Source organism: Haemorhous mexicanus, chromosome 11, assembly GCF_027477595.1.
Source record: "Haemorhous mexicanus isolate bHaeMex1 chromosome 11, bHaeMex1.pri, whole genome shotgun sequence".
NCBI classification, from domain to species: Eukaryota; Metazoa; Chordata; class Aves; order Passeriformes; family Fringillidae; genus Haemorhous; species Haemorhous mexicanus.
Genome location: NC_082351.1, coordinates 1,264,732 through 1,287,822, shown reverse-complemented (window position 1 = coordinate 1,287,822; position 23,091 = coordinate 1,264,732). Strand labels below are relative to the sequence as shown.

Sequence of the window (23,091 nt, the reverse complement as noted above, 5' to 3'; positions counted from 1 at the left end):
GACTCGAGTAAAACCCTTTCCATTTAATTCTGATGTGATAAATATAGCAGAATCACATTTCACGCCCTCAGGAAAAATTAGCAGTAAAATAGCTGCCCAATTAAAATTAACACAGACTAATTAAAAAGAAATTATTTTCTGCTTAACTTGCTGTTCTGACAATCAGAAAACTTAAATACTACATCAAAGAGGGTCAAAGGACATTATAGGTTTCAGTTTTGAGGTCTCTGGATGTGGTTAGGAACAGTGTGGAATGCAGCACAATGTCTTTCTGAAGGAGCTGAGCCAGCTGTGGTCACCTTTTGCTGTCACATATCTCCACCCAGCAGGATTTGGTACCACACTCAGTGGGTGATACCTCCATGCATTTTATAGCCTGGACCCCAATACAGTAAATATTATAAAAACAGCACAAACCTCACTTAATCTTATTTCTTTGGCAAGGTCCTTGATAAGTTGTGCTGGTTTGAAGTTTTCTGGTAGTTCATCTTCATGCTCTGCTAAAGCCTAAAACACAACAAAGTCAGATTGCTGTTTCTTTTCTTTTCTTTAAAAAGAAAATTAAAAAAAAAAAAACCTCTTGAAGTGACTTGTCTGTATTTTTTCCTATGTATTTAAATCAATCTTGATTGCATTAGATATTCAAATAAGAAAAAAATTATTTTTTTCTTGTTCTGGATGTTATTGTAACAAGTTGTCCTGAGAGAACAACAAAGCCAATCGTCTTTTTTCAGATATTATTTCATTTTCACAACTGCAACATCACTTTCCTCACCCCCTGTTCTCCCAGCTCCTTCTCTTTGGCCTCTTAGAATTGGATGTTTTGCAATGGAGATGTTATTTGTTTCAGAATTTCCTCTCTGCTCCAGCAACTGACAAACACATATTATTAATCCAGGCTGCCTCTCCTACCTGTTTTTTAGTCCACGACCTGAAAGCACCATTGAGAATCTTTGCTCCCTGAAGCAGATGAGCAGGAGGTTGTTGTCCAGCTTTATGCAAAACTAAGAAAAGAAAAAAATAGTGTCATTCAACCACTGACAGCTAGAGTTGTTTACAGAAAGCATTTAATTTGAAAATTGTAACTGTTGATCTCACAAATGAATCTCTCCTAACCCTAACCCTAACCCTAACCTAACCATTACACCCTGATGGTAATAAGCAGTGCTTTTCCTGGGTCCCAAATCCAGCTGAGCCTTCCCACCCTGTGCTCCTGTCAGTTATGGCTACTGAAATTCAAGGGAGCTGTCCTCAGATCCCAAAGCTGAGCCATCAGGGCAGGCAAGGAATGTTTTACCTTTGAATTTCTCTAGCAGATGCTTCCCCATGTACCAACAGGCCGTTTCAAAGTTGGGGAACTGGGTCAGACTGACGATTTTCAATCGCCTTTCCACTTCATAGGCCCTGCAAGACAGAGTCACAGGAAACTGAGCATGGCAGAGCACGAGTGTGCCACAGAAGTGCCAGGGTCACTTTGCAGTGGGTCCCCTCTTTGTTCTGCTGCCACATAGGCCGGCCTCAGGCCAAAAGCAAAACATGACAGCACTGGTAAAATACTGAGATACAGATGTATGATGGTTTTATTGCATTATTTGACCAGAATCAGTAAAGAACTTATTGCATTGTCTTACACTGGGCAAAGAGCCCAGCTGAGCAGGTGGGGGCAGATCCAGCAGCGGGTGGCAGGTGCCAGGGTAAAACTCCAGACAGTGTGTAACTGTTCTGCCTTCAGGATGGGGCCACATCAATCCAGGCCCCTCAGGCATCCTCCCAAGCCTTGTCAACAGGTGTAAGGACAGCTCAGGACAAGTCAGCACGAGAAAACATGGTCAGAGGGGACAAAGATGGGTGCACCAGCCAAAACTGCCCAAGAGCTGCACCAGCATTAATGTCAGTGATCCATTATTACTGATTTATTAAAAAATGAGCTCTTCAAAACATTAGATTTTAAAGACAGATTACCTCATCTGCATTTCCACGCTTAGACTGTGTAGAAAATGTCCTGCAAAGGCCAGGCAGTCTACTGGTGTTAGAGTTGCATAAATCCAGCCTAAAAGAGAGAGAAGAGTCCTCAAGACAAGAACTCGAAGGCCATTAGCACGGACTTCAATCCCAAATGATGTCTACACTTCACTGAGCACCTTGCTCCACAGGCACCCACACAGCTCAGCCCCAGAACCACATACACTGTGAACAGAGCTGCCTCTGGTCCCTTCTTTGATTTGCTACATAATGGCAGTTTTCTTGTCTCCACAAAGACCTGAAACAGCCCCTGACATGCTTTATCACAGTGTCAGAATCAGGTGTTTTCCAAACATGTATTTTCATACAAAAATCTACTCAAGTTTGTGAATCTCTGTAAATTGCTCTGTGTTTGTTCCACCATCTGCTCCACAGATGGTCATAAGAGAAACACCTACTTTCCACTTCTTACACCCAAGGTAAAATTCAAGTGTGTAAACATTTGGTGCAAGAATCTACTCACATACAATGACCTGTAGTTCCTTAGTGTCACAGGGGATTAATGTCTGTGACAATGATTTGGGGGTGTCGTGGTCAGAATGCAGGGTCAAATTCGCTCCACGTAAATAACCTGTTAGATGTCAGATAGCACCAATGCCATAGTGGATACAGAAAGAGAACTCATGAGTTACTACAACCCAGCTAGACCACAAGTGGAACACTCTCCCTTTCAAGTTCAACTTTTAAAAGGCTGCTAAAATGTGAACAGAAAGCAGTAAAAGTTCTGATTCGTTTTGTTTGTAAGCACATGAAATAATATCTCTACTGAGAATTAGACTCTGTACTTTGTCAGAGAGAGTTGTCAAATCCCACCCCTCTGGCATTTCGGATGTGCTACTCTAAAGGATGAGGAAAGCCCTATACCCCCAGCTGCTCACCTGATGGGATGAAGAGTGTCTGGCCTTGTTTAACAGTGCATTTGTAACATTTATCTACTTGGTCTGCAAAAAACATCTCACTGTGATTTGCTGCTGACTGCCAGCGTTCATACAGAGAAATATTTGCAGAGGCTGGTTTGATGAGATAAAAGATCTTTTCTCCCTGAATTAGAAATATAAAATTAGCAATGAGCAGCCAAATCAGACAACACTGCACTGGCGTACACACACACACACACACACACACACACACACATAAATAGTTATCTAAATATACATGTATGTGTATTTTGGCAGTATTTAAATAAAATTAATTAGTCAGCTTTTTACAGAAGGGCTGAAATAATTAAATCACACCTGACCACATCTGCTCAGATTTGCAGGAGTGATGGTACAAAAGGTTTACAGTGCCAGGTTCCCCCACACTGCAAAAATAGGATGTGGTATCTTTAAGGCCTAGGGTGATGTATATGCAGAAGGCACTAAACAAATATTAAAATCCTAATAGAGAGAAAATACACAGAGGACTTCCATGCTCCAAGTGCTTTCTCACTCAGGACACCCTGGCACCTTGGGGAGGGCACTCAGAGCAGTTAAGGCTCAGATGCAACAGGACAATGACAAAAAAACCTGAGAACTGAATTTTGGAGAGAATTCTATGATGGCCTTTGTGGACAAAACGGAGTTTGTTACTAGCTACACCTGAAAGCCAGGCTCCCTCACCTTCAGCACGTGGTACCAGGCAGAAGCCCCCCCAGAGTCTATGTGGAAGTCAGTGTAGCTGTCCTTCACGCAGATCAGGCAGTACTTGGTCACTTTGGGTTTAGCCAGCAGAGCATCGTCAGGCCAGTAGTTTTCCACCCAGGACAGCTTCTTAACGATATCAGGGGGCTCTACAAAGCTGGACATCCTTATAGACAGAGTGGAGAACAGACAGGCAGCTTTTAAAACAGAGCACCAGGACCCTGGTACAGCAGGAAGCAAGTGGGACAAATACTTCCACGGCAAACTGGAGCAGCTCCTCTTGTGGCAGTGGAACTGCTCATCATTCAGAAAATTAGGGAAAACTGTTTACAGACAGAGATTTAAGGGTTTTTTTAGTGTGATGACTTAACAACCATCCTTTGCCTTCTTTCAGCAGTATCATCTATGATCAAATATGTGCTGGTTGCAGTTTTCCAGTCCCTGCTACACAGGCTCAGGGACCAACACTGCTGTGATCACAGTCACCTTCCCAGCCCCCTCCAAAACAGAAAGTGAAATGTGTGCACTTGGACAGAAATCCCCTGGTAGCAAGTCAAGCTTAATATAAATAATCCAAATAACAACAACATTAATGCTTGTCAATAAATAACTCTTGATCTGATGTTGAAAATCAGCAATCTTATTTAGATGGAGTAAATTATATTAAAAGCTCAGAAGAAGGAAAAAGTCTAACTTGGTTTGATAATGTGAATATATTTAAAATACAAGATATATAATACATATTTCTATAATTTATATGAATGAATCTATTTATGTACATTAAGAACATACTCTTACTGGATATAAATCTAAATTAATATAAAATATCTTCATTCACACTGAACATATGTTCCTATTTATTTATTTATGTCATCCATATATTATGTTTTTGTCAAATACATAACACATACTATAATCACAGCTAAGACAATGCAGCGGCATGACAACAAGATGTTAAATGTTTTGTACTAGAATGTGCTAAACTTTTGATTCAAATAGTCCAAAATTTGGGCTGATAGTGCAGGAGGTGAAGATTCACTGCTAGACACTCTAAAATACCATGTCAGTAGGAGTATCTGCACTTCAAGCCAATATTAAATGCTCCCACATGTCATTGTGCTCAGTGTCAAGCCCTAGTGACAATAACACCATTTCCATGGCAGGGAAGATGGAGCTGTGCATTCAATTAAACTGACACTCTCTACGCTAAGAAATAAAATATTTGCTATTTATGTCTCAATTAACAGACTATGAACGACAGCTCCAGCAGTCCTTCAGGAAAAAAGACATCCCATTATTTGGGGATAATGGCAGAAAGCTGAAAAAATCTCTGCTGAGAATCACGGTGGTCTCAAACCTACAGTGAGCAGAGCTGCTCTCTGCAGTGATGGGGGTGAGCCACTAAATCCAGCCACAGGGATAAGGGGAATGCCTGGGAAAAAGGAGCTTGGCATTACCCACCAGCCTTCTTTTCCAGCCTTCGTGCTGAAGCAGAATGCTCCCAAAAACAACCATTCTTTGTTTTACTGGTGACATTCATTATCATCTGTGCAGTGTGTTTGTGTGTAAAAGGATCTTTTCCTGATGCTTCCCTTCTGGAAGCATCAGCTACCCCAAAGGATCCAGGGCCTGTGAAAATAACCTGCCCAGCTTTTGGTGTTGAGTATCTCAGAGATGCCCCTGCCCACTGCTGGAAGGAAAGCAGTGTTCAGTTATGGTAGCACAGCTACAGAGAGCACCAGGCAGTGCCCTCAGCACTGGTAACAGCTAATCATGGAATCACAGGGTGCTTTGGGCTGGAAGGAACCTTAAAGACCAGCTGATTTCCATCTAGTCCTGGGCAGGGACACCTTCCACTGTCCCAGGCTGCTCCAAGCCCTGTCCAACCTGGCCTTGGGCACTGCCAGGGATCCAGGGGCAGCCACAGCTGCTCTGGGCACCCTGTGCCAGGGCCTGCCCACCCTCACAGGGAGGAATTTCTTCCCAATATCTGATGCCTCTGATCTGCACCATCACCTCCAGCCTGCCACTGGGAAGTCAGCACCACCCTGACCCTGAGCTGCTGGCAGACAGATCACAGGTTAGCTGGTAAAAGCACTGAAACCAGAACTAGAACACATGCTGTAGGATTACAGAATTATAACAAAATTCCAAAGTTATTCTCCTCAAAGGACACCCAGTGACATGTTACCCTACACCTAAAGTCAGAGCAACCAGAAGCTGCTAAACAACTTTCCCTAAAGGGGAAAAGCACTGGGGAAGGCAGAGGCTGAACCCAGCCACAGATCCCAGACGCAATGTGAGATTCAGTAATTTAAAATTATAATTTATCTATAATTCTATGTGAGCAATATTAATATAATTCAAAAATAAACACATAGGGTAGTATAGCATACAGCTATGTTATCATATAGAAATATGTTATATACAAAATAATAAATTAAATAAAAATTATAAATCAAAATAAATCTGTAGTAATTACTGTGCAGTAGGCTCGACCCTTACCTGGTGTCAGAGAACTCCAGGTTTGTGACATTTAAGACTCTTTTCCTGTTTGTGCTGTAGTAGTAATCCACAAATTCCTTGAGCTTCATCTTGCAATCTTTCTGCTTGGTGACATCAGTGACATCAACGCTCCGCTCCGGCCCTGCACACCAATTCAGTGGAGAGGACAGGTTGATGGGCAGCCTGCCTTGCCCCCTTTTCAATGCTTGGGGGTGAGTTAACCTGTCCAGAAACATCTCAATCTTCTGATTTTCTGACCTTTTCAGCCCTTGGATCCTCCCTGTTGCTTATGTATGCACCCACAGAGACACACATGCACGAAAGACCTGCATATACATAAATACCTATCAAATGGTGCTTTTGTAGTTATGTCCCTGGGAAAACCATTCCTTGATACTACTTTGGCTGTTACTGCTTATGCAGAGCTGTGGAGAGCAGCGCAGGCTGGCTCAGCCTCACTGCCGAGCTGCCACACAAAACAAGAATGTCTTAATTGCTAACTACAGCCTCCCACTACATAAAAAGCTGCACTGAGAGCAGCACAGCTCACGGCATGGACAATATTTTAGAATACATTTTACAATTTTCCATACAACTAGTTACTTCTATAAAGCAGCTGAGCTCCAAGCACTGCAATGCCAGGTACCCACCAACGTAGTTCTCGACGTCGCTGACGTAGAAGGTGGGGGCAGGCACAGCGAGGCCCAGCCCATCCTTCTTGGGGACCAGGATGGGCTCAGCAAAGCCCTTCTCTTCCAAATACTCTGCTGTCAGCTGGCTGCCTGGCACTTTCACCACTATGTCTTCAGCACTGCAAAAGCAAACACAGATTCAGTGGTGAGGAGCTCCATGCTGAGTTTGGAATGTTCTTCGTTTCACTGCTTGCTACCTTTGGTCCAGCACTAGGGCCAGACGAGCCCAGGCACGTTCCACTCAGCAATACTGGGATTTTATGCCAATATTTTGGCGCGGAATGTGAGTGGAACGTGCCTGGGCTCGTCCGGCCTTAGTGCTGGACCAAAGGTAACTGCTGGGGATGTTTCACCTCAGAGACACCTTTGGCTCGCTGGCAGTTGCAGCTAGGCACTTGGAATGAGTCCATGCATGGTAGAAACTCAGTTTACCTCTAGTGAAAAAAGTTCAGGCGATGGTGAAGAGAAAGAGAGCGGGTTCTGCCGGAGAGTTAAATCCAGAGTTTATTCCAGGGTGACAGAGCTCTGAATCTTTGCAACAGCTCCAACATAATAAGGCCGCATGGTTTCAGTGACTTTTAAGCCCACAGGGAGGGGGGACGAGAGGATAGGTGAGCACCAACCAGGTGGGAGGGGGAGGGTTTCAGGGGACAATGACACCTGGACAGGCCAATGACCCCAGGTCTGAGAAGCATCTTTTGAACTTCTGCCAATCACACGATGCCCTTACTGGAATGTGGAACTTGACAGACAGCAGTTAGGAAGAGGGCAAGGGGGCAGGGGGAGGGGAAGGAAGAAGCTGGCACACCTGAGGGACAGGATATAGCTTCACACCGCAACAACTGCTGAAAGGAAGACATTGGGAAAAAGGAATTATAGACAAATTAGGTACATAATCCCAAACCCCATTTATTGCAAAGCACAAAGGGCACAAAAAATCATGCAATGGCTTGAGCCTCATGCTCCAGCTACTGGGAAGTCCTAAAATAACAGCTTATAGCAAAAGACCATTTTCCTCAGCTGTAGGATCAGTCAAGCTACCAGTGATCAATGTAAAAGAATTAATGTTAAATGTTTCACTCTAAAGAAGATGAGGTTAAAAATGATACCCAATCTCAAATAAATGGCCTTAGAAATGCTTTGCAAATCATTTTAAAGCAGTTGAAAAATGTGCTCAGGAAGTATTCTGCAGATTGTTTTGAAGTGGCAGGGGCACCTCCCACTGTCCCAGGCTGCTCCAAGCCCTGTCCAGCCTGGCTTTGGACACTTCCAGGCATCTAGGGGCAGCCACAGCTGCTCTGGGCACGCTGTGCCAGGGCCTGCCCACCCTCACAGAGAATAATCAATTTAATTGTTTTCACTGCTACTCTTGCTATTCCAGCACTATTTTGGTATTAAACATTTTAGAATGTTTAATATGAATTAATAATATTTTTTGCTTTTTTGCTCCCTTCAGTGCTCCTTTTGACCTGAGACCCTCCCAAGCACTCACGGGGCGTTGTCATTCCCTGCCTCGTGCTGGGAGGCACCAGCGATGCTCCTGGTCTGACCCCCTGTCCCCTCCAGCAGCCTCTAGGTGCTGAGTGCTGGGGCCTGGTCTGTCCCACCTGCACATCCCATTCCTTTGCTTTGGGGGAGAAAATTCCCCCACAAGACTTTGTGTCTGAGTCTTGGATCTTGCAGGCATTTCTTTGTGCTACAGACCCTCCTGTCTCAGGAGATTTCATTTGGCAGCAGGATTTTCTTATGCACACATTAATGAGTAACAAAGAGAAAAAATGGGGGCTTTATTATTTATAACAATGTCGGAGTGCCTCAGAGATACTGTATGTGTGACTGCAGTCTCAGAGGCCACCCGAGGTTACTGAGATCAGTCTGCCTGGGCCATAAATCTTTCTTAAAATGAGCTGTGCAACCCATCAAATTACAAAAAAAGAAAAAAGGATTAACAGCAAAGATAAAAAACCTTGCAGGCCCCAATGAAAATAGCCAGGCAAGTAAAAATAATGGATCCTGAGCTCAGCAAAACACATTTATAAAAGCTGCAAAATACTTTACAGGATTGTTTTCCGTTTTTTCTTTAAGCAGCCTAAGACTAGTATCTTAAATAAAGTGTGAAATTAAATTCTCCATAAAAAGGAAGTTCTGTGTTTACTTTGCCAGTCTCCAAGGATTCTTCTAAAATAATTAGTTATTAATAATTAAGGATTTATTTAGCTACAGCCTACATTAAAGAGCCAAAAGAAAATGATCACTCTTGCAAATGGCTGTGGAGCAGCCTAATAACATGTGGGACATGTCACCTAACAATTAGCACCATTCATTACCCCAGTGAGAGAGCCTTTGTCACCCAGTAACTGAGTATGTCATTGTTCTGTCCAAGATGGGGACAGACTTCAGCTAAGTCGTTAGAATTTTAAGAACTGGAGGATTCTATGCAATAAGTGGGTTAGTTTCTTATGCAAGTGGATGTTCTAGGGGCCAAACACACTCTGGTTCAGCCTGGAGAATGGAAGGCTCTGGGGAGATCCCAGATCCACTTTTAGTGCCTAAAGGGGGCTTATAAAGAACCACAAGAGTGAGTTTCTCCAGAGGCAGGTAGTGACAGGACAAGGGAGAAGAGTTTTAAACTAGGAGATATTTAGATTGGATGTTTGGAAGGAATGTTTGCCCACCTGGGAGGGTGGGCTGGCCCTGGCACAGGTGCCCTGAGCAGCTTTGGCTGCCCCTGGATCCCTGGCACTGCCCAAGGCCAGGCTGGACTCTGGGGCTTGGAGCAACCTGGCACAGTGGAAGGTGTCTCTTCCATGGCAGGGATGGAACTGGATGGACTTTAATGTCCCTTCCCAACCAAACTATTCTCTGATTCCATCATCCTTGCCTTCCCAAATCCCAGCATCTATGGAAATCCACAGGCAGTGGGCTCAGCTGAGAGGAGATTTGAATACAGCTGCACAAATGTGAAAAAGGGAAGAGCCCAGGACATCTGCAATCAAACAGCACTGATTTAATCACCAATACTCTTCAATGCTTCCAGCACAGAACCTCCCCAGCCTCCCAGCACCCCAGCACTGCCCCTGTACCCCGTCCAGAGTGAAACCCACCTGGGAAACGTCCGACTCCGCAGCTCTTTTATAAACACTTGGCTCCCGTTCTGCACAGGCTTCACCTCTGTTGTCTGGCCGGTATCATGCTTATGCCAATTTCTTTTCTTTTTTACTGAAAAAGAATGAATTGGACAGCTATGTTAAGTTGAAGGTAATTATTAAGACATTGGCAGGAAGGATGAATCTTCATTTAATTTCTCTCATGAGCAGAGTGGAGGGAACCCGCACCATGCTGCCCTGCAGATTTTTAATGTTGCTCTCAGTGCCCCCTTAGACAATTGTGGTGCAGCTGAAGATCCATTACAGAGTGAGCAGTGAGCATTTTGGAGCAGAGGGCAGCAGTTGGGTAATTGCTGAGCTGCAGTGCCTGCAGCCTCACACAAGCACTGGCTTTGGACACCCTGGGCTCTCACAGTGCCCCTCATCCTCACCAGGAAACTCCCCAAAAGCCCCTCAGCACAACCTGCAGGACGGATCTGTGGGAATTACCATTCTGTGGAATTAATGTGTTCGTCAGGAATTACCGCAGAATAAAGCTCTGTCCAGTAGTGCTGCATTTGATACCAAGTTTGATGGGATTTTAGTGTGCCCTGCACACAGCATGGACAGGGAAAGAAAAGGAAAAGGAATTAGTTGCTAGAAGTGCAGGAAAGGAAATTTATTATGGCTCAGAGCTGCAGCTGATTGAGGCCCCTTGATGGTGCTACCAGTGAGGGATGGACACACAGGACAGTCCATCAGGGGTAAAGGGCCAGCAGGAATGAGCACACCTGAGCCAGTCAGGTTTCAGTGTGGTTTTGCCCTGCCTCTGACAGCCAGATAACACAAAGCAAGAAAAACTCGTCCTGCTTTTTCCCTGAGTCAGCACTATCTCCCTCAGCTGTTCCTGCTTCCACAGTGAGTGCAGAGAAACTCACTTTGGTAGGAAACCAGGTTTTTCCTCATTTGCATAATTTAAAGCCTCTGTTAACAGAATTTTCATATGTCACACACTTTCATTTTCCACCCTTGTTTTACATCATGAAACTCAGTATTTCACCCCAAGTCCAGACCTCTTATCAAAACAGTGAGGGAAGGCAGCAGACTCCTCATGGATGGCACCCACTCCTTACTCTTTGCACACACACAGATCCATACACTTTTCCATTAGGAAAGGAATCCGGAGGCTAGAGATATAATACATGAAATTTGGAAAGAGCAAATTTTGCTTTCCCAACCACATCCCTGGAATAACTTGAGGAAAGACATCTCCCAGTGAGTCCATCCCAGGTTTTGCACAAAGCATGTTGGGTTTATTAGTTCCATGCAGGCTCCAGCCTAGCTGGAGGTATTCATTAAAGCTGCTAGTTCTTTATCTTAATGACTCTCAGGCTTAGTGTATTAATTCAATGCTCCTGGTAACAAAGGAAACAAGCCTGGCTTGAATGCCAAACCTTCCTCCTCTCCCTCCCTTCCCAACCTCCGCCTCCTCCCCCTCTCAGCACATCCGAATTCACACCATGAGTGTGCTGACTGCACTCTGAGTGCAAGTCCCAGGGAAAGAGGTGTCACTTGCCACAGGAAAATTAAAGAGCTTAAGCACGTTACTTTATTACACTGCAGATAGCACAGAGCGTCAGGAAATGAAGGCGATGGATCAGTGTGGAATTAACAAATCCACTGCAACGCTGCCACAACCTCTGGGGAGCTCTTTGCCTCGGCACCAAGAGCTGGCAGACATCCAACTTTCCCATGAACCTCCCCATCCAGTCTGCCATCCAGCTCTCCCCTCCAGCTCTCTCCTCCAGCTCTCCCCTCCAGCTCTGCCATCCAGCTCTCCTGCAGAGGCAGTCTGGATTCTCTCCCCAAAGCATTCCCCAGGAGGGGCTGTCTCCTGGACAGCAAATGGAGTCCATTACACTGCATCAAACGCTTGACCCTTGGCCATTTTCAGCCACACTTTCTATACTTTATCTTTGCCATGAACACCACAAGGAAGGTAAGGACTTAAGGCTCATTCTCATGTGCAACAGATCCCAGCTTGGGCCAGAAAAGCTACTTTTTTGTAATTCATCATCGATTTCTTTTTCTGCAGATCGTTCTGATCCAGATTTAACCTTGGGAGTCCAACACTGGGAAAAGGGAATAAATTTTTACAAAAACTGTATCTCAAAAGGCATGATTCACAGGTATACATATATTATTTCAAAGCTATTTGTGTAGAAGGTATCATCAACTTGAATTCTTGGGAAGAATGAAAGGGTGATCAAGCATGGGATGGGGCTGCCCAGGGAGGGGTGGAGTCCCCATCCCTGGAAGTGCTCATGGAAGTGCTGGAAATGGCACTCAGTGCTCTGGTCTTAACAAGCTGGTGATCAGTCACAGGTTGGACTAAGTGATCTTGGAGTTTTTTCCAACTTAAATGACTGCTTGACTTCAAAGCAACTTGTTCCAGCCATGACCAGGGTGCTTCCCTAGAGCAGGAATACCCAGGAGCACCCTGTGAGCTCTCTACTGATCAACACCAAAGGTTGTAAGTACTTAAAGCCAGCCACAGCCTTTGGCTCACTTGCAGCTCTGTAACTCCACTGATTCCAAAGGATTTCTCCTGATTTTCACTGTGGCAAATGAGGCAGCAATCAAACCCAGCATTTCAGACTGTGCTATGAAAATGAGCCAAGCCTGCCCAAATGAAGCCCTTACATTTTCTTGAAATGATGTCAGAAAATGTTGGATGAATATGGATGATTTTTCCCAAAGAGAAGTCCCTACACATTTCATTAAGCGGGAATGGCTTAAAATGCCATGTGACATGAAGCAATCTTCTGAGAGCAGCCACTCAGCAGTGGTAATGTGGAAAAATGTAAGGAGAGGAAAATGATTTTTAAATTTGACATCTGGAAAACATATCTGGTAGAAGGCGAGCTCCAGAAATACATGTATATTTTTAAATCCAGACAAGTTGCATAACAGACAATTGGTGTCTGTGTTTCCCTTTGCTAATCTCACAATAATTAAATCCTACTAGTGAACTACTGGTGCTGGAACAACACCTACTCCTTTATTACAGAGCTGATAGTGCTGGGTAATGGGTCTAAACAGATTCTGGAGCAGTTAATAAGCAAAGGAAGTGATGTCCCAGCAGTGCCCAAGCCCTGCAGCAGGATATCCTCCATGCAAATTCCAGCAGATGGAATTCACCAGCCAAGCCGCTCCCTCCTTCACTTCTTCCAGCTTCTAACTCCCCTGACCTGGTGCACCCTGCAGGGATGGGCTAGAGTAGAACAGCCTCCTTTTTCCACAGAATCCACAACTCTACACATTAGCAGGGAAAATTACTATGCAGCTTGTGATCTTGTAACCAAACCACAAGGTAAGGAGAGCAATGATTTATATTTAAATAAAATTGTTTCACTTCACTTCTTTGATGATTGGTGTTGCATGTCACTAAACTGCCTGTATTCAAAGAGAGAAAAGGAAGTGTCCTTGCTGTCCTGCAGAATGGATGTTGGTCTGTATTCCCACCATGCTGCATCCCCAGAGGGAAAAGGGTCGAGGGACCCTTTCCCTTCTTACCTTCTAAGACCCCAGCTGCAGAGCTGCCCCAGATCTGCAGGCTGCAACATCAGAAGGATGTGGAGCTGCTGGAGAGATCCAGAGGAGGCCCTGGAGCTGCTCCAAGGGCTGGAGCCCCTCTGCCCTGGAGCCAAGCTGGGAGAGCTGGGGGTGCTCACCTGGAGAGAAGGCTCCAGGGAGAGCTCAGAGCCCCTGACAGGGCCTGAAGGGGCTCCAGGAGAGCTGGAGAGGGACTGGGGACAAGGGATGGAGGGACAGGAGCCAGGGAATGGCTCCCAGTGCCAGAGGGCAGGGATGGATGGGATATGGGGAAGGAATTGTTCCCTCAGAGGGTGGGCAGGCCCTGGCACAGGGTGCCCAGAGCAGCTGGGGCTGCCCCTGGATCCCTGGAAGTGCCCAAGGCCAGGCTGGACAGGGCTTGAAGCAGCCTGGGAGAGTGGGAGGTGTCCCTGCCATGGCAGGGGCTGGAACTCTGCTCCAGCAGCACTTTCTGCTGGGTTGAATGCTCTGGGACACATCAGTGGATTTTTATTTGGATAAAAATAAGTGGATAGACAGAAGCCTTTTAAAAAGCATCAGAATGTTGTTGTCAATTCAACTGTCCTCATCAGAGCTGGTATATTAAATTTGCCATCTTTTTATCAAAACTGCTATGTCATGAATTCTAGGATGATGCACCCTGGTTTTTATAGAACTGATATTCAATTCCTGATTATAGGCTTTTGCTGCTTCTGACTGGGTTTTTCCCCTTGCCTTGAAAAGTAGGTGACTTTCATAATTTATAATTTTTTTTAAAAGTGAAAGAAATCAAAGTATCAGACCCATCTCAATGTTATGCACTGGCAGACTCAGAGGGTGGAGATCCTGGGCTGCTTCTTCTCTCCTGGGTTAGGAACAGTCTGGGAGTGCCTGCAATCACCCCCCTTCCAATCCCAAATCATTCACTTCAAAATGATTTGTGGTTATTTGTGTAACCAGGAAAACAAAACACTAGAAAGGCTGATCCTTTCAAACCACAACATTTTGGAGGGATTTTTTTAAGTCCTTCAGAACCAGCCCCCCAACAGGGATTTTGGCAGCTTCTCAGTTGGACCCTCTGGTTTTTGCCCACAAAACAAACACTTCAGACTCCACCCCATTCCCACTAGAAATTTCTTAAACTTTAACAATTAAGGCAATACAGAAATAATTGCCTGGGTTAAAAATTCTGAATTTTAACACAACAGGAGTCACTTTCCAGTCATCCCTTATTTCACACTAAATAGAAGGTCATCAGGATTCCCTCAGCTCCAGCAGATGAGCACAGTGCTCTTCCTCTGCAGGATGCCCTCAGGCTGCAGAGCAGCAGGATCCTCCCTGGCACTGTTGCTTATTTATAATAACTGGTTTTCAAGCAAAGCATTTCATCTTTCACAGGGATTGGTTTCTTTTCTTTTTTTTCTCCATTGTATAATAGAAAGAATTTGTGAATTAATCTGACCAAAGCAAACACAGCCCACGATTCCTTCCCAGACAAAACACCCACTGAGATCAACTGTCACTTTTGCTCGGGAGAATCTTTTTCCTATGAAAGAACTGCAAGAATTGGCACCCTCAGTGTATCCTACAATTTTGACTGACACTGAAATCGCTGCAATTCTATATCCAGGCCAAGCACAACAAACTGCTTCTTACTCTTCTCATCTGCAGACAGAAAACTCCATGCAGATTCTAAAACTCCCTCTATTAGCACTTAGCTGCCTCCACAGGGTTTTTCTAGCCCACATTACTGAGTGTGGGCACAACTAAACCAAGGAAGGACACTCAGGTTTTTTTTGTGGGGCCAGGGACTGCAGTTTTCCAGGTAAGTGCCTGCATGAGCTCACACACATGCCTAAGGCTGCAGCAAAAGCTCCATGATCCAACCTGCAGCTTCCTCCCACTGACATCTTTCTTCACCTTCTGGTTTGAATTCCAATATTTATGGCACATGATACTGAGGTGTGCCTTTTGTAATGACCAAAACAAAAAGCTCCTGTTGTTCAAACCCCCCCACCCTGCTGTGTCAAGGACTGGCTGCACAGGGGTACTTACAGGTCGACTTTCCGTGGGTTTTCTCACAATTTGGACAATGATAGATGTCAATATCTGGTGCCTCTTCTTCTTCCACACCAACACAGCTGGAACACAAGAAGGTAAATCTGACATTAGCCTGACCATGCCCAAGCATAGCATTGAGGATGACAGCCCCATGCAGCCGCACTGACCAGCAGCACCTTGCCCAAACCAGCCTTGGGGCTGTGTACACTGGTACAGACTGTGTTTTTGTAGCCTACATTCCTGAGGGCTTCCAAAAGCTGCCAGCCAGAAGCCCACCCACTAGCCCACTGTGGAACTCCATGAAAATGTGACAGAGAGACCCACAGAATTTTTTTTTCCCCAAGGAGACTATTTTGCACCTACAAAGAGTTCTCCCAGTACCATCCCACATAAACCCAATTAACAAAACACACCTTCACAAAATATGTGTGGGCAGCTGTGAAGTGCCAGAGGGATCTTGGCAAGGGATACCATGTGCACAACTTCCACAGTCGTGTCCCACCTCTGCTGCAATGTGGGAAGATGAGGAGGTGGAGCAAACACCCAGCTCAGCACTCCTGGCTGTGCCAGGATGCCACCGAGGTGAGTTTGGATGGGACACACCAGCAGCAGCCCTGGGCACGCCCATGGACAATCCCGTGGGAGCACAGGCTGGGGAGAAGCCTAGCACACAGCTAAGCATTGAAGCACCCAAGACAAGAAGCTGCTGCACAGTCCAAGTGCCAAGCAGCCAGCCGAAGAATCCAGGTGCAGCATGGCACTGTCCTGCCCACGGAGGAAGGGCAAAGGAGAGTCTGCTCCTGCTGCCTGTGTCAGGAGCAGCCGAGGCTGCAAGGCACCACACAGGGAAAAGGGTTCAGTGGCGTGCTGTGGGATTCATCCCTGGTGTCTTGGCTCCGTGGGAGCCTAGCTAGTCAAGATCACTCACCAGAGGCATCAGAGGCACCATAAGCTCCAGCACAAGGAAAGCTGGATCACAGCATGCCAAGAGCTCTCCTGGGCTTTCTCTACTTCATCTCCTGAAATGCCTCCCCAGTGCTTTGCAGGGAGCAGGGAACAGCTTCCAGTACTCTGAATCAGCAGAGAGCACCTCTCAGTGCTCCTCAGCTCGCAAAGAACACCAACACTGCTTTTCTGCCAAGGAAAAGGTATGGGCAGGGCTCACGCAGTGCCACCTCCACACACAAGGCCACATTCTGCCTCCTGGCATTCCCCAGCAGGGCTGAGCACTGACGAGAGCAGGAATTCAGAGTTTATAGCTCCTGTTTCTGCACGCAGGAAGCAGAGCAGAGGATGGCTGCTCCATCCCAAAGGCCAGGCAGCAGTGTGAGTCAGTTCTACCAAGCACCTCCCAGAACCTCTCAGATCATTCTCGCTCCATTCAAGCTCTGCAGGACACCAGCGTGTCCAAAAATCGGTTCAGCAATGGGAGAAATTCACACAGGGTGGACACACCAGCAGCACCTGGTGCTGGTCCAGAAGCAGGAAGGCCATGACCTGGGTGCTGATGAAGGAGGATAACACACAATCCCGTGCCCACCCCTCCCATGAGAGTCCCCGGACCCGCTCCCCGAGGGCTCTGCATGCCCTCGGCAGGGTGTGCAGGTGTCCAAGAACCAACAGAAGCGCACCTGGGGCAGGGGAACAGCTGCTAAAATGCACTGTGAGCCCCCATTGCCAGAGGTGGTTTTGAACCCCCTGCCGACCCCGAGGCCCACAGTGGCACACGTCACCATCGCAAACCACAGACACACCTGGTGCTGGAGAACAGCAGCAACAAAACCAAGGCTGCAGCCATGCTGGGAAAGGCCAAACTAGCTAAGATACAGCAACACATCCTTTTTATTACCATTGTAACTGCTGTGTCAAAATAAGATCCTGCCAGAAACCTTGGTAGGTATGGTGCTCCTGTTGCAACTGTCAATGTGGGAGCCAGCTCCCTTCCAAACAAAGAGCCCAGGGTGACAGAAGCTCTGCAACTAAAGCCACAGACACTCTCATCTCTGTGAAGCCAGACTGGGAACAGAAATAATTATTTTGGAATTGTGTCAAAGCAACTGCAGATTTGGCTGATTTTCTTCATTAAACAGTTACTTGAAAAAATACTAAATTATTGTGTGTCCCTGGGAAGCCAGCACAGAAAACTGGAGTTTGCCAACAGGAAAAATCACCATCACAACTATTCAGTCCTCAGAATCCTGTACCTATATAGAAAAAAAATCAGATTGGTAGAAAATACCAGAAAAAATAGTAGAAAAATACCAGATTAGTCAGTAGAAAAATTAAACAAACCTTGGTAGATTAGGGCCAGTGTAAGAGAATGTAGAGGATTCCTCTACCCACAAAGCTATGTCAACTGCTTATGTCACTGGATTCAGCTGGCTAAGCTCAGTAGAGGTATGGATTAGGCTCTCTACAAGAGCTTGAAAATGCTATATTTAGCTAAAGCAAGGAGATGAGACCCTTGGTACGGGATGAGAGGAGGTTTGAGCAGCTGTGGCACAGGGCAATGGCTGCAGCGTGGTGGGAGCCTTTGTTCTGAGAGAGTCAAATATCTGAGAGAACAAGGCAGAGAAGTAAAAATAACTGACCACAAACTCCAGTGGGCCCCTGCAAGACACAGTCAACTTTTCCGACTACAGCATGGCTTTGGAGTAAGGTTTAGCCACTTACAGCTGCTCACAGGGAGAAGCTGCTGCCCTCTCTGTGTGGGAAACTGGGAACTGTCAAAGGGATCTCCCAGCTGAACTGCCACAGGAGATCAGGAACCAAAACACCAACCCACTCGAGGCTGTGCTGCTCCTCTCACCCAGCAGAGCTGGGCTCTCCAGGCACTGCCACTAGCAGGATTGTTGGTGGCTTCCACACGGATATAGGCACAGGAAGCCAAATTCTCACCAAAAGTTAAAGCCAGACTGACAGACAGCCCCAAGCAACCATTCTTGCCAGCAGAGGAACAAGGTTTTCCCACTGCCTGTGCTGGGTTTACAGAGCAAGATTTGAGTAGCAGAGGACCGTGACTGACCCTTGGGTTGCTCTGAGCATTTCCACCTGGGAATAAAAAGCAGAAGGGGACTACCAGCTGTGGTAGAAGCAGAGCCCAGTTCTGAAGCATCTCCTACCCAATTTACTGTTTTTTCTCGGGGTGGCTAATCACCAATAATGTAGAATCAAAGCATTTCTCCAGCTGAAGAAAACCAAGTCATCTTTGGTGACTGAAGAGTGGTGTTCTCCCCCTCAGCCTCTGATGTGCAGCACAAATGGCACTCTGTGGTTTATTCTATTGCTTTTTCCCATGAGAACACTCACTTTGGTCCCTCCAGATTTTTTTCTTAACCCCATTTGCCCAAGAGAAACAAACATCAAAAAGACTCAAACCAAGCATCTGAAAATGATCAGATGGGTCTAAAGGCAGCTGGTATGGCATCACAGCCAGTGCTTGATCACAGGTGATGTCCCTGGGATCCAGGCAGTGTGATCGGGATCCGGGCAGTGTGTTCGGGATCCGGGCAGTGTGATCGGGATCCGGGCAGTGTGTTTGGGATCCAGGCAGTGTGTTTGGGATCCGGGCAGTGTGTTTGGGATCCAGGCAGTGTGATCGGGATCCGGGCAGTGTGTTTGGGATCCAGGCAGTGTGTTTGGGATCCAGGCAGTGTGTTTGGGATCCAGGCAGTGTGATCGGGATCCGGGCAGTGTGTTTGGGATCCAGGCAGTGTGTTTGGGATCCGGGCAGTGTGTTTGGGATCCAGGCAGTGTGTTTGGGATCCAGGCAGTGTGATCGGGATCCGGGCAGTGTGATCGGGATCCGGGCAGTGTGTTTGGGATCCGGGCAGTGTGATCGGGATCCGGGCAGTGTGTTTGGGATCCGGGCAGTGTGATCGGGATCCGGGCAGTGTGTTTGGGATCCAGGCAGTGTGTTTGGGATCCGGGCAGTGTGTTTGGGATCCAGGCAGTGTGTTTGGGATCCAGGCAGTGTGTTTGGGATCCGGGCAGTGTGATCGGGATCCGGGCAGTGTGTTTGGGATCCAGGCAGTGTGTTTGGGATCCGGGCAGTGTGTTTGGGATCCAGGCAGTGTGATCGGGATCCGGGCAGTGTGTTTGGGATCCGGGCAGTGTGTTTGGGATCCAGGCAGTGTGTTTGGGATCCGGGCAGTGTGTTTGGGATCCAGGCAGTGTGATCGGGATCCAGGCAGTGTGTTTGGGATCCGGGCAGTGTGTTTGGGATCCAGGCAGTGTGTTTGGGATCCGGGCAGTGTGTTTGGGATCCAGGCAGTGTGATCGGGATCCGGGCAGTGTGTTTGGGATCCAGGCAGTGTGTTTGGGATCCGGGCAGTGTGATCGGGATCCAGGCAGTGTGTTTGGGATCTGGGCAGTGTGCTCAGGAGCAGGATTCCACAGTGTCAGTGTAGTACCATTCCCACGGAAGAACTGAGAAAAGCTCTTAATACCACTGTTGAGTTAGAAGGAAAACATTTTTCCTGGGTCAGAAAGGAAGGACAGAATCACAGAGCCATAAAATTGTTTAGGTTGCAAAAGCCCTCAAAGACCATTAAGTCCAACCATTCCCCTGAACTGCCAAGGCCAGCACTGACCCCTGTCCCCAGGCCACATCCACAGGGCTGTTAAATCCCTCCAGGGATGGGGATGCCAGCACTGCCCTGGGCAGCTGTGCCAGGGCTGGATAATTCTTTTGTGAGAGAAAACCCTTCCCAGACACCCCACAAAGCCCCCCACTTGCTGCGCCATGGCCACTGATGCCTGAGGGGCTGCAGCCATGCCAGCAGGAACTAGGGATGCACCTGCTGTGCAGGGCAGGGATGTGGGACACTGGAGCAGCAGCCACCACCACCTCCCACAGCTCAAAAAGCCTTTCTGCCCAAACACAGCAAAGATGACCTAAGACATTAATTGTCCTGCATCCAGGAATCTTGTTGGAACAATTTCAACCAACCTAATGGTTGATTTTTAAATGGTCATTAAGTGATTTAGCTCGTGTTGAGGGAGTGTAAAACTAATTTGATAATGAGATAAAAGGGAAATATTATTAAAAATGTATTTGAATTTCACCAAAACTGTTGTAGGGAAAAAAATAATAATGACAAGTAAAGGCTTTGATATTGAAGCTGTTTAAGCTGATATCTCACCCATGTTACATGGACTTAAAGGAGAATTAGCACATTAGAAGCTTTTGCAGTCAGAGACTAAAAATTACATTTTTATTAGAAACTCTGCCCTTTGCCACTTTAAAATGAAATTGTTTCTGTGTTCACAGTGAAGAGATGTTCAAGTTTCAATATTCTGATAAAGTTAACGATTATTTTTTTATTATGCAGGCAACACTAATAAAAGGGGAGTAAACTAAGCTGGTTTTATAGCATGAATGTTTCTGGCAACCTTGGGTTGTCATCTGCAGGGAGGTGACATTTTAAGTAGCTTCAGGAGAAAAATTAACCCACATAGTGCCTGTTCTATCAAAACCATGTCACCTCCATTATCAATGAGAAGACAATATAGAAAAATATGAAAAATAAACAAGAAAAAGACTCTTAGATGGTGAGGAAAATAAAATCGAGGAAAACAGAAATAGAGCCGAAGAAAAAAATAGGCTAACATCCCTTCCCTTCCCTTCCCTTCCCTTCCCTTCCCTTCCCTTCCCTTCCCTTCCCTTCCCTTCCCTTCCCTTCCCTTCCCTTCCCTTCCCTTCCCTTCCCTTCCCTTCCCTTCCCTTCCCTTCCCTTCCCTTCCCTTCCCTTCCCTTCCCTTCCCTTCCCTTCCCTTCCCTTCCCTTCCCTTCCCTTCCCGAAACCTTCCCTTCCCGAAACCTTCCCTTCCCGAAACCTTCCCTTCCCGAAACCTTCCCTTCCCGAAACCTTCCCGAAACCTTCCCGAAACCTTCCCGAAACCTTCCCGAAACCTTCCCTTCCCGAAACCTTCCCTTCCCGAAACCTTCCCCACCCCAGCTCATGAGGACAAATCCTCACAGGTCCATGAAGCTCAGAAGCAGAGCTCACAGCATTTTTACAGGTCACAATTAGTGATTACCCTGAGCTCATCCCCATCCCCCAGGAGCAGCTGGTACTCCTCAGTGTGTCACCAGCCACAGTGTGCACAATAACGCGCCTCCTTAGCAAGGTGTCATTTCACTTACTTCTGTCATTTGTACAGAAGACACCTGTCCGGTTCCAGGGGCCTCTACCACCTGGACAAAGCCACAGGTGCTGCAAAAAAGCAGCACTGCCCAGCAGTGGAGAGGCTCACACTTTATGTTTTGATGCCAGGCCAACTTTAAGTGTCCATCCCAGCATCCAGAAATGCAACATCTAACACTGTGAGCACAAGAGAAGTTAATAAAAGAAGAAAAGGGGAAAGAGGGAGGCTGTTTTGAGAGCAAGGAAGTGAGCTGTTCCATGGGTTCATGTCTCCTGGTGGCTTTACAGGGTGAACTCTGACCAGAGCTCTCTCCAGTGTGCTCTCCAATGTCTCCAGAGCAAACAAACAAGCCTTTCCCTAAGCAGAAGGATTTGTCTCATCTAATCAGTCACATGTTTTCATGAAATAGAGATTTTGGAGAGCTGAAGCCTGCTGTCAGCTAGGGTTAAAGCAAAGCTGTGAGCTCAGGAGTCATTCAGGAGAACAGGGACACAAGTTGGTGTCACTCCAGCAGGAAACCTAAGACCAAGGACAGCAGGAGGAACCCAGGCGCTGGTGTGGGCACAGGGCTGAGGGTGCCCTGCATGGACATCTTTAATTAAGGCCTAAATGAGAGAGAACTCAAGCTGTACTGGACAGACAGGATTTCACATCACCTCTCATTCACTCACAGAAACACAAATGTGGGGAGAAAAGGATGGGAAAAGGGAAAAAGCCTCCTCTTGCAAACTGAACAGCATCTGCACAGTCCCTGCAAGGAGCCCAGCAGCTTCAGCAACACCTGAATGAAGGCACAGGGACAATCCTCACTGCTTATCAGATTACTTGGACTGCTTTCCATCCTAGGAAATGAGCTCAGCTTTTTGACTTAGTTTCCCCCCTGCAGGCAGCAGCACCACCAACACCTGCCCCATGGCCTCGAGGCTGCTGTTGTAGAATAGACAAACACTCATTAGGTGCTTTGAAAATGCCCAGCTCTGTGCAAGAGCTGGGCTGTGCTGCCCACACAGAGAGCTTTCAGAGACTTCATAAAATCATGGAATATCCTCAGCTCAAAGGAGCCACAAGGATCATGGAGTCCAGTCCCTGGCCCTGCACAGACCACCCAACAACCCCACTGTGGGCATCCCTGGCAGCGCTGTCCAAAGGCTCCTGGAGCTCTGGCAGCCTCGGGGCCGTGCCCATTCCCTGGGGAGCCTGGGCAGTGCCCAGCACCTCTGGGGGAAGAGCCTTTCCCTGAGATCCACCCTAATCCTCCCTGACACAGCTCCAGCTGTTCCCTTGAGTCACCAGAGACTCAGAGCCTCCAAGTAAGGAAGGAGATATTTGTGAGGGTTGCAGGGGCCTCTGCAAGTCTGC

General features: G+C 46.8%; 1 protein-coding gene across 5 annotated transcripts in view; it reads right to left on the bottom strand.

Moving 5' to 3' along the window:
• Positions 1-23,091, bottom strand: part of PHF2 (PHD finger protein 2) — a 54,779-nt gene that overhangs the window by 14,784 nt on the left and 16,904 nt on the right. For all 5 annotated transcript variants that reach the window (XM_059856041.1, XM_059856039.1, XM_059856043.1 and 2 more), the window contains 10 exons: positions 15,577-15,662; positions 9,946-10,060; positions 6,800-6,960; positions 6,150-6,291; positions 3,624-3,810; positions 2,901-3,063; positions 1,963-2,050; positions 1,298-1,404; positions 913-1,004; positions 418-507 (listed from right to left, as the gene is read on the bottom strand). In XM_059856041.1, coding sequence (XP_059712024.1) covers positions 418-507; positions 913-1,004; positions 1,298-1,404; positions 1,963-2,050; positions 2,901-3,063; positions 3,624-3,810; positions 6,150-6,291; positions 6,800-6,960; positions 9,946-10,060; positions 15,577-15,662 — 1,231 coding nt within the window. The remainder of the gene's footprint in view (positions 1-417; positions 508-912; positions 1,005-1,297; positions 1,405-1,962; positions 2,051-2,900; positions 3,064-3,623; positions 3,811-6,149; positions 6,292-6,799; positions 6,961-9,945; positions 10,061-15,576; positions 15,663-23,091) is intronic.